We start from the raw sequence: 11,506 nt of genomic DNA, 5'->3' as shown, positions 1-11,506 counted from the left end.
ATTTCCTTTCATTTGAGTAAAACATGGCAAACCTGACAGGTCCAGTCACAAATTCAGTTCCTTTTACACTGAGGATGTGTTTTAGAATAAGGAATTCAAAGCTTCTTAAACCAGACACTTATTACAGCTGGCTCTGATGATGAAATTTCAAACTTGCAAAGCACAGTGTAGACACTTGTCAGCTGTACTTGCAAATAACCTCATCTGCCCCACCCTTAGTTCAAGAAGAGCGAGCGCACAGCTGTACAGTTCAAAGGCAGAACAGTCACTGAGGCGGTGACAGAGCTCAGAGAACGTTTGAAAGCTGAGACGAAACATGATCGGCCTCAAACTCCTCCCACTGTTGTAAACATCTACAACCGCCACTGCCCAGGGAGCGGGGGCGGGGCACGGGGGGCTGCGCGCTGGTGCCGGAAGTTCCGGGTCGGAGGGGACCGGAAGTCGGGACGTGGCCGCCCCGCCCCAGCCGAGCCGAGCCGGAGGCTGAGGGAGGATGGCGGCGGTGGTGGCGGCGCTAAGCTCGGAGCGGCTCGAGGTCTCCATAGACGGGCTGACCCTGAGCCCCGACTCCGAGGAGCGGCCTGGGGACGCCCGGCCGGGGCAGCCGGATCCCCGGGCGGGGAACGCGGCGGGGTGGAGCCGGCCGGGCCCCGGGCTCCCGGAGGAGGCCGGAGGGGACGCGGAGGAGGCAGCGGCGCTGAGCCCGGAGCAGCGCTGGGGGTTCGGCCTGGAGGAGCTGTACGGCCTGGCCCTGCGCTTCTTCAAAGGTGACTGACCCCGCCCCCCCCCCCAGCGCCTCTGGGGCCCCCGCCCCCGGCCCGCCCCCCCCCGAGTGCCCGGGCTGCCCCCAAGCCCCGCCGCCTCCCCGGGTTTGCCCCTCCCCCGCCCCGGGAGCGGCGAACGAACTCGCTCCGCGTCCCCTCGTGCTCTGAAGCCCCCGAGCAGGCGCCGGCCGGGTCCTGTTGGTGCGGGCGGAGCCGCGGCCGCAGCTTGTCTCGGACTCGGAGCCTTTGCTCACAACTTAGCCCAGACCACAGATGATCCCTACTCAGCACCCGGCCCCAGGGCGGTGAAGGTCGCGGCCCTTCTGGTGCGGACCGGGGCCGGGCCGGTGGGGCACGGAGACAGCGAGGAGCCCAGTGCGCGCTCGTGGGGGGCGGGCGGCAGCTTACAGGGCTGGGCAGAAAATGACCGGTAATAGCATCTGTGAGTGTTGCTTTGTAAACCCCATTCCTCCCACCCCAGGTTACCACTGTAAATATTATAACACTAGAGAAGGAAAGAGGTTAGGCTATAGTAATGTACTTGATGATTTCAAACAGTTCTAAAATTCAGAGGCTTTTTTTTTTTTTTACTGTTTCATGTTTAAAATGAAATCGTAGCAGCAAATTTCTCTGTATATTAGGGGCAGAAGCAGTACTGGGTTAAGACAACAGGCACTACTGTCTCATGTTTAGGGCTCCAGCTTCTAGGGGTGATGTATTGGAATTTAAGTTTTAACTTGGTTTCTCACCTGCATGATGCAAAGAGAACCTTGAAAATGTGGACTGAGCATCTCAATCATGACTGCTTGAGTTTGCAGACAGCCAAACAATTGCTCTGAGGGCTATGAACTGGGGTGTTAACTCAAAGGCTCTCTACTCTGGGAGCCCTGTGAACATTGTCCCAGGAAATAAAGTATGGCTATGCTACACAGTTATCTTCTTGGGTAAGTACTGGGGGACTCTTTGTCCCTCTGGAGGAGGCAGATGAGATCCCTGTTGCCCTCTTTATTGCTCCCAAGGGCAGAGGTTCTGTCTTGGGGAAGAATGTCATTCTGCACAGGTTCTTTATACCGTGCGCATTACCATAGTATCTGAATGCCTTCCAGTAGTGCATTAAGCAGTGTCACAAACATCTGTCACATGTTTGTTCTTTCATCCTTTCCCTGGGGGGAGGTGTGTGGAGTAGAGCATTTTGTTTTGTGGTTTTTAATAAAATGTTAGTATATGTTAGAGAAGGCAAGGTCAAAGAAGTACTCCTTGCACATAGAACGGGTGGTGGTGAAGTTTGTGGAGGTCCTTAGTTCCTGTGTGAGTTCACGGTTTCAGGCTAGCCCCTAAGAAAGCTCTGTCTTCTGCACACATAAGCTTTAACTTTATTGTACAAGTTCCATTGTGCTAAAGGAATTAAGTTGTTGAACACAGTCTTCATCCTGGAGCTTTATTTCTGATGCCCATGCATCTCTTCTAGGGGCCTGTGTTCTGGGCATTGCATTGTCTTAGGGCTGGTCTACACTAGGGATTTACATCAGTTTACTAGGTCTCTCAGGATGTGAAAAATCTAACCCCCAGATTTGTAGCTATGCTGACCTAACCCCAGGTGTAGATAGTGCTAGATACCTGCAGCCAGGGGTGAACCCCTCCTGTCAGTGTTGGTAGTGTTTGCTGAACTGAAGCACTGCTGCAGCTGTACTGCTGTAGTGTTGTAAGTGTAGACATACCCTCAGTATGACCTGGGGAAGGAGATGTAGTTCTGCAGTGTTTTTCGTTTTCTTATTAAAACAATAACAAGTAGAGTCATTTCCTTAATTCTTATAAATATGAGAGGCAGACTATTTTTATCTAATGGTAAATTTGCATGAATTGGGAATCAAGGCTCCTGGGTTCTGTTCCTGAGTCTGTCACTGTCACTCTGTGTCGTATGGGACAAGTCATGTAATCTCTGCCTTGTTTCCACCTGTTAAAATGGGTATAATACTTAACAGGGTTCTTGCACTTTTTAAAGTACTTTGAAACTTGTGTGGAAGGTACCTTATCTTTGCCTTTCATTCTTGACTATGGTTTTATTACTCTGCATTTCCCCAGGCTATTTAAAAGACATACTATAAAATCATACATTGTGAACAAGCTTACGTTTAAATCACTAAGTGGAATGCATCAATTTAAAACTATTTGTCAACTTTTCCACTTGTGCTTCAGTTATTTTTTGAAGAAAGGTAAATCAACATGCTTTAATGGTTATAGCTAAATAGAACTTTTGCGCTAGATTTGATGCATCTTTTGCTACCTAGGATGGTACACTATAAATATATACATTTAAGCAATTATATAGTTCAGTATTTTCACATTCTTATTAATTGTACATTTTAGTATGTTAGAAAATGGTGAAAGATGATTTACTAGATAATTAACATTTGGCTCATGATTTGTGTCAAGCTGCATTAGAATGGTAACTGCAATTTAATTCAACACACACAACAGCATTTAAAATGTATTTTATTAAACATAACAAGCCCTTAATACAGTACATAACCTATTGTGCCATATTTATAAAGCTTCACCTCAAAAATTAGATTCTCTCCCCCCCCCCCACCTGATTCTTTTTTTTGTATAGAAAAGCAGCATTTAAGTCAGTTTTTGATAGAGGCTCTTGGATTCGGCATATTTATTTTTGTATTTAAATGTTTTAAGAGATTATAATAAATTTATGCTTTAACAGAGTTTGCATTACATTTGGATTTCATTTTAAACAGGTTTATTTAGAGGAAAAACACTATAATTTAAATAACAAAAAACTTTACTTTTTATCCACCCTGTGTGTTACTACTAATGGCCTACTGTCTTAAAAGTGATTTCTCTCAGAAAAAAACACTTATTTATGCTGTTAAGTACTGTGTACATTTCTCAGTTTGGACAATGGAAAATTAATTAATCTAGTATCATTTTTGTGTTTAGTTACTGTCTGGTTTCTTGTGCTGCAGTGTTGGAACTGTTAAAAGTTCCTGTTGGCCTTAGGTTTATAAAAGCTTAATTTTGTGAGGGATAAACTTGGTTCAATCTAAAGTCATGTATTATTTTCAACCAGCATTCATTGTTTAATCTGTAGTATGGGATTTTGTTTTTCTTTAAAAAACCAAAACAAAAAGTCTAGAGAACCACCTCTGTCTAGGCATAGGGATGAACTTCATGACCTGAGGTTCCCCTTCTCCTCCCCCAATCCCTGATGATTTTCATTCTGAGTCCAAATATTCCCTTCCAATCATTACTACTCCTTTTTTTCCCTTTGCAAAACATTCACCATAATGTAGCAGTCTGAACATTGTAATCTAGCGTATTAGTACTTGGCTACAGAGACTCATGTTCAGGTCAATGATTCAGATATGAAATAGGATGATGACTATGGAATGTTTGAAATGAATTGGTCTCGGTTCCATTCCCAATGGCTTAGGTATCCACATCGTAAAACACATTTTCACATTGGCACCATTTATTGGTAGTCTCAGAAAAGAGGCTAACGAGTGAATGCACAAGCTGTTCCTCCAGGTCAGAATTGAGGCATGCTGGAAGGCTAATGTTAGGAAGGCTGTGTTGCTTGTGATCCCTGTACAAAAGCTATATTATGTTGATTTAGAGAAGACTTTGGCTGCTGTTCTAGCAGTTTTCATGAACGCTGAACTCTTAGGGAAAAAATCTTCTATCCCTCTCTGAAGACTTGATGATAAAACGTCGCAGCCCACGATGCTCACTGTTCACCCACCCAACACAAAGCAGGTAAGGGCAACTTTGTGTCATGAATTGCTTCTCTTGATGGCACTGATATGGATATTGGTATGGAGAGGGCATAAGTTGGAATACCAGGGAAGCTGCCACAGGAGGCCAAAGAATAAGCAACCCTAGAGAATAGGAAATTACTTATCCAAGTGTGGCTCCTGAATGTGTGTCTGGTACATGACTAGCTAACCTTGCAGTCTTTGAGTCTTCTTTCCATAAAATTTAATTTTGATCAAAAAACTTTAGGGTACATCTGCACTGCAACTGGAAGGTGTAATTCCCAGCTCAGGCTGACGTACTTGTGCTAGCACTGATCATGGTAGTTTGCTAAAAATAGCAAATCGGTCACAGCAGAATGGGTGGTGGCAGTTTGACTAGCCACCTCAGTACATACCTAAGGTCTCAGACAAGATTGTACTCAGGTGGCCGCCCATATTACCATGATCAGACTGCTGGTTTTAGAGCATTCGCTTGATCAGAGCTAGTGTATTAGGCCAGTTAAAAAGCTGCAACTGATGCAGCTGCGCTGCTGTAGCACTTTAATGAAGATGCTCTAAGCTGATGGGAGAGAGCTTTCCTGTTGGCATAGTTAATCCAACTCCCCGAAAGGTGGTAGCCATGTTGATGATGGGTTAGGTCGGTATAACTAAGTCATTTGGGGGTGTGGATTTTTCAGATCCCTAAGCAATGAAGTTATACCAATATAGGTCTGTAATGTAGACTAGACCTTACTGTCTGAGTGGGAACTATAGCTCCCTGCTGTAATGCAGGTGTACCAATTAGGTAACATCTTATCACCATGATTGCCAAGATTTTTCATTGTTGTCTGTGTATATAGATCAAAAAACTCCACCTTTATTTGTGATGTGATAGTATGTAATTAAATTAAGAGTGGTAAGGATTAAAATATTAAAGGCAATTTTGTTTACTCTTTACCAAAGAGAGACATTAGAGATGGACTAGATATAATTAATCCTTTTTCCATCTCCCCTGTTACTGGCAAAATTGTTCCCTGCTATACTACTGTATATTCTACTGCTTTGTCCAATCTACTTCAAAATTACTCCAGTGTTAGGGAATATTCCATATTCTTAGGCCAGGTCTCCACTCAAAACTTTTGTCAGTATAGCAATGTCAGTTAGGAGTGTGAGAATTTTGAGACACCTCTGTTCCGTTACACTAGCATGAAAATGCTTCTGCCGGTGTAGCTTATTTCACTCACTGAACTCCTGTAAGCCATTGGTTCCCAAAGTGGGATCCCTGGATCTCTGCTGATCCATTGTTGTTATGTGGGGGTCTGTACTTTGAACCAGGGCCAGAACATTTTGGCATTCTGGCACTTTTGTTATATGGAGGATGCCATTTTATTCTCAAAATGGCATCCTGCGCCTAGCATGACCTCTCATGGACCGGGCATGAGTGGTGGGAGCATTCCAGTAGTACCGCCCTTGCCCATTCAGGATATTACACCCCCTCACCCTCCTTTGAGGGCTTAGAATTACTTTCTGCCACAGATGTCAAGACTCAACACTTCTACAAGATAAGAAAGTAATAACCCATTTAGGGGAACCAGAAATACAGATCAAGTGAAGTAGGGTTTCAGGACTCTATGGTGGATATGGGAACTGAGCCCAGGGAATCCTGAGACTAGTAAACTCAACTGTGTGTGCGCTTGTGCATGTGTGTCATAATAAACCTAGCTAATATACAGAAATTTCATGTTGTTTTAGGAAATGAAAGGGATCCAGGATATTTAGGTGCCAAAGAGGACCTTGGTGGAAAAAAGTTTGGGAACCACTGATATAAACTATATCAGCAAAAGACAAAAGTTCTTCTTTGCCAGTGTAAGCTATACACATGCTAGGAGGTTTGCCAGTGTAACTGTACCAGCAAACCCTTCTAATGTAGACTTGGCCTTATGGGATGGAAATCTCTCTGCCTGAAATGTCCATCTTTTCCCCCCAACCTTCAGTATACACCAGTCTGCGAGGAAGAGATTTCTTATCTTTCTGGAAATGATCAGCTGTGCAGCACCATCTATGCATAAAGAAACAATACTCATTTTACTATCAGGAAGCTACAGTGATATCCTAAGGCCTGGTCTGCACTTAAAAATTTGATCACCTAGCTACATTGCTTGGGTATGAGAAATCCCTTCCGCCACTGTAGGAAGCACCTTCACCATGGGTGCTGCAGCAGCACAGTTGCAGCAACCGTGATGTAGACGTGACCCAAATCTGTTTCTTAATGTCATCTGACCACAGCTGTCTATTCCCCCTCGAATCATGCTAAAGAAGTTCTATCTCTATCTTCAGACACACACACAGGCTTCAGGACAGGAAACATGACCTGATCTCTTCTGTTGCTTGGCATATAGCAATTGGTTACTAGAAATGGCTGAATTGTCCCGCCAGTGAGTTTTGTGGGTACATTCTTGTTCTCTGGAATTTGAAAAGTGTTATCTGCTCTAGAGATCTACAGATGTACCGTATATACTTGATCATAAGCCGGTTCGTTTATAAGCCGACCCCCCCAAGATGGATAAGTAAAAATGAAATTTTTTTTATGACCCATTCATTAAGCCGACCCTGTAATTCAGGGGTCGGCAAGCTTTGGCTCCTGGGTCATCAGGATAAGCTGCTGGTTTGTTTACCTCTAACGTCCGCAGGCACGGAGGTAAACCTAAGTAAACAAAGTGTCCCGGCACACTAGCTGCTTACCCTGATGGGCCGGGACAGCAACTGGTGGGAAATTTTTTTGAGGGGGGAGAGAGAAGCTGGGGGTCAGGGGAGTAACCCCTGTGACCACCCCCCACATGACCCCACCCCTAGCCTGGGACTCCACACTCTCCCCATCCCATCCCTTCCCACCTTAGCTGGGGCGGGCCAGGGGAGAATATCTCTGGCCTGACGGCAGCCTGCTCCAGCAGGCAGGGCCTGGCAGCACGGCGGCAGCCTGCCAGCCCCAGAGCTGCAGCTGCTTCAGAGACTGGGGGGAGAGCAGTGTGGCCAGAAGCGGAGAGACTCTGGCCCCGCCTCTTCCCTTCTGGGTCTGTTGGCTGTGCTGCCTCTCCTTGTCCCCTCTCTTGGGGGGAGGGTCTGTGTCCCCCCCCTCTGTTCCCGTTCATAAGCCGACCCCCTTCTCTGATGCTTCCCTTTTTTACTAAAAAAAATTTGGCTTATGAACGAGTATATAAGGTACCGTATTTTCCGGCGTATAAGACGACTGGGCATATAAGACGACCCCCAACTTTTCCAGTTAAAATATAGAGTTTGGGATATACTCGCCGTATAAGACTACCCCTCTTCCAACGCACACCAAAAAAAAAATTAAAAAAACATCAGATTTGATTTCAATATGGTAATTTTAATTCAAATGCTTATGACATGCAGGTACTTAGCAGGAAAACTGTCACTTATAAACATAAGGCTGTTTGTCATCAAACATGTAAACATAAAACAGTGCAAGTGGATTAAACTTTTCCTAATTCACTCTAAAGCTGAAAGGAAGGATAAGACAGTAAACCCATGGGAGCTGCCATGCTGTTTGTTTTCTAAGCTGTCAACCAAACTGGAACTGATGATGATAGGAGGAAGATAACAAACAAGAGAGAGAGAGCAAGTGCCGGGCAAGTCCCTGGCGAGTTAGCAACGCCCATCATAACTGCAAGCTATGGTATTTTTACAGGTTTTGCTGGCGTGACAGTTTCCCTTTAAAAGCCTTCAAAATCCTACTGTTCGTCATCTGATATCATAAGTACATCAGTGACATCTTGTGATACATTTGTAAGGCAGTCATCGTATGGATCGAATTCCGTATCAGATGGTGTGGTCTCAGCTTCGGCTTCCTCTTCATCTTGCCACAAGTAGTCGTCCTCCGTACCATCTAATGAATTTGATATGCCACACTTCTTGAAAGACTTGATTACTGTTTCTGCATCAATATCATTCCAGGCTTTTATGACAAACTTGCACAAAACATCCAACTGTGGAGCACGCATGTTTCCTCCTTTTGTGAATGACTTTTCGCCGCTAACCATCCATTCATTCTACTGTTCTTGAATGCGATCTTTAAATGGCTTGTTTAGGCACACATCCAGTGGCTGTACCAACAATGTCAATCCTGCAGGAATAACTGCCGCATCTGTGTTTAGTCTTGCAAGCATTTGCTTGGTGCTGGGAGTTAAATGAGCCCTGAACATATCCCACACCAGTAGACTACATTTTTGAATAAGTCCACCTGGTCGCCTGCTCCATACATTATCAAGCCATAGCTTTACCCCTTCTTCATCCATCCAGCCTTTTTCATTCACATGTACAAAACAACCAACAGGGAACTTGAATTTCGGCATTGTTTTTCTTTTTAAAAATAATCATTGGTCTCAGTTTGGCGCCATCAGCTGTGCATCCTAGTACCACTGTAAAACTGGACTTCTCATGTCCTGTTTTAATTAAAATTGTTTTTTCACCTTTTTGATGGACAGTTTTATTTCCAACCATATCAAAATTCATTGGAGTTTCATCCATATTTCCAATACTACTTAACGCATAGCCATCTTTAGTGCACTGTTGTATTACGTATCGATGGAAACTATTTACTTTGCTATCAAGATCTGCAGGTAATTTTGGGGCAATTTTCATCTTTTGCCTCAGTACCATATTATGCCTTCCCATGAATCTAGTACACCAGGATACAGTGGCCTTAAATCTGTTGCTGTGATCTGGGTTAGATTTGGCCCACTGAAGTGCAAACAAACGTATTTTATTTCATGTCACTACATAACCGTTTTGGCGATGCTCATTCACCATGTCTGCTACATGTTTTTCGAGTTCTGGCCAATGTGGAGTGCCTCTTCTTAATGCACACTTACCCCTTGGCATACTCTTTAATGCTTTTTCATTTGCTTTCCAGTCCCGAACCATCTTTTCTGTTACTCCATATTGTCTTGCAGCAGCGCAGTTATTATGTTCCATGGCAAAGTTTACAACTTTAAGTTTGAAACTGGCTTCATATTTCTTTCTTCTTGCTGGTGGAGCCATGATGGGGTTTTGACTGTTGGACATTTGTATACTGTACTGTATGTACTGGTGCTATACTGTATGAACAGGTACAGATACTGGTGCTGTACTGTATGTGGTACCCAGTATACAACAACCAGCCAATCGCCGGTAAGGTACATCGCTTGCCGTGATTGGCTGGTTGTTGTATACAAAGCCTGCTTGGATTGGTCAGCTCTCCCTGCCTGCCCAGCCCTCCCTGTCTCCAAGACTATCAGAGCGGTAGTGCAAACACGCCTCTTTCACCCGTCTGGCCCGCCCTTGTATCCTATTACCTCCTTCTCTGCCTCTCAGATCTCACACATGCGCGCCTGCGCCGCTTCACTGCAGTCCTCAGGAGCGAGATCTGAGAGGCAGAGAAGGAGGTACGGTAATAGGATACAAGGGCGGGCCAGACGGGTGAAAGAGGCGTGTTTTTCTGGGCACAGCGCCGCTCTCTTTTTTCCATACCCCGGGCGTCCCGGACGCCTGCAGCTTGCTCCGCCCTTCACTTACACCTTCCCGGTGAGGCGCCCCCTCACCTCGTCATCGGGTGGGGATGCGGCCGCGGCCGTTTTTGAGTTCCCCCCACCATATGCGGCGACCGCAGATTCTCCAGTCCAGCTCGGAAGTTTCAGCACCCGCCCTATAAGACGACACCCGGCGTATAAGACGACCCCCGACTTTTGAGAAGATTTTCCTGGGTTAAAAAGTAGTCTTATACGCCAGAAAATACAGTAATTGGAATGGTGCTCGGCCTTGATGATAACCTCTGAGCGAAGGACTTGCTTGAGTAACTTTCCGTAACTGAGATTTTTTTCTGCTTTTCTTGCCTCATGAACATATTCTGGAAGGGTGAGTGCTAATAACTGTACATAGATTAGACAGTAATTAGGTTTTAAGTCATTCTTGTAATATTCTGGTTTGTCACTTCCAAAAAATACCAAATGAAAAACATATTTTTGAGGCGGTTCTAACAACTCAGAATTAACTGTGTCCCATGGGACTCCTTCCCTTAGAATAGATGCAGTAATTGAATAGAAGCCTGAGAGGGAGTGTTATGAGTATACTGTGCAATGTTTCTTGGTTAAGAATTTTCAATATTTAATGTTATAAAATGAAAAGCAATGGTCAGTCACGATATTTAGCTATATATAAACAATACACTAATACTCCTTTCTTAAGCATATTTCATTGCATTCTTTCTTGAGTCTTAATTTGCCAGCATATATTCCATTTTAGATATACTACTTGACAATAAGGAAACAGTAAATTAAATTTTCTGTGATTATAAGGGAGACCGTTGTTTCTGTGTGTGTGTTGCATCTTCAACTGCTTTCCATTTCTAGCTCATTTGAATGGTTGAAGCTCTCTCTTGGTTATGTCATACTTGCAGACTAATATTAAACAGTGTTATGTGCATTGTTAATAGGCCTGGCTTTAACTTTAGCCTAGAGACTAACCTGTTTGAAGAGTTGTCTCAATGGACAACTCATTGAGTGTTCAGTGGATCTCTGGGGTGTTATCACTTAATCAAGATGCTAACACAATAAAGAAAAGCTGTATGGAGGGTTGGATGGCTGGGGGATTGGTAACGGCCAGTTACACAGAGCTTTTACTACTTAAACATCAGTTAAGTCAAGTCTAAGTTGTTAGTGACTGAAAGTCACTAGGTCTGGCGTTTGAGTGGTCTGAGTAGTTGTTGGGTCTCTGTCGAGTTCAGGGGTAGACAAAGATGACCATATCCTTCTGCCATCCTTGGAGTGGTTCTCCTAGGTCAGGGGTCTCAAACACGCGGCCCGCGAGCCCCTTGCAGCCCCCGCCCTCCCTCGGTGTTTACCTAGAGGGCCCCGGCCTGACATGCACCGGGGGCAGGGTATGCTCCCTGCCTGCCCTGCCCCGCTCCGGGAAGAGGCTGGAACATGGGTGGGGGGGGGG

General features: G+C 44.8%; 1 protein-coding gene across 1 annotated transcript in view; it reads left to right on the top strand.

The window, feature by feature from the left end:
• The first annotated feature begins 439 nt into the window (after positions 1–439).
• The window catches only part of ACBD3 (acyl-CoA binding domain containing 3), a 37,739-nt gene continuing 26,672 nt past the window's right edge, over positions 440–11,506 (top strand). Inside the window, exon 1 of the mRNA XM_034764703.1 lies at positions 440–767. Within this exon, the coding sequence (XP_034620594.1) occupies positions 494–767 (274 nt within the window). The 5' untranslated portion in view covers positions 440–493. The remainder of the gene's footprint in view (positions 768–11,506) is intronic.

The sequence above is a fragment of the Trachemys scripta genome, chromosome 3 (assembly GCF_013100865.1).
Source record: "Trachemys scripta elegans isolate TJP31775 chromosome 3, CAS_Tse_1.0, whole genome shotgun sequence".
In the NCBI taxonomy this organism is placed as follows: Eukaryota; Metazoa; Chordata; order Testudines; family Emydidae; genus Trachemys; species Trachemys scripta.
This window is presented reverse-complemented; position numbering and strand designations above follow the sequence as displayed.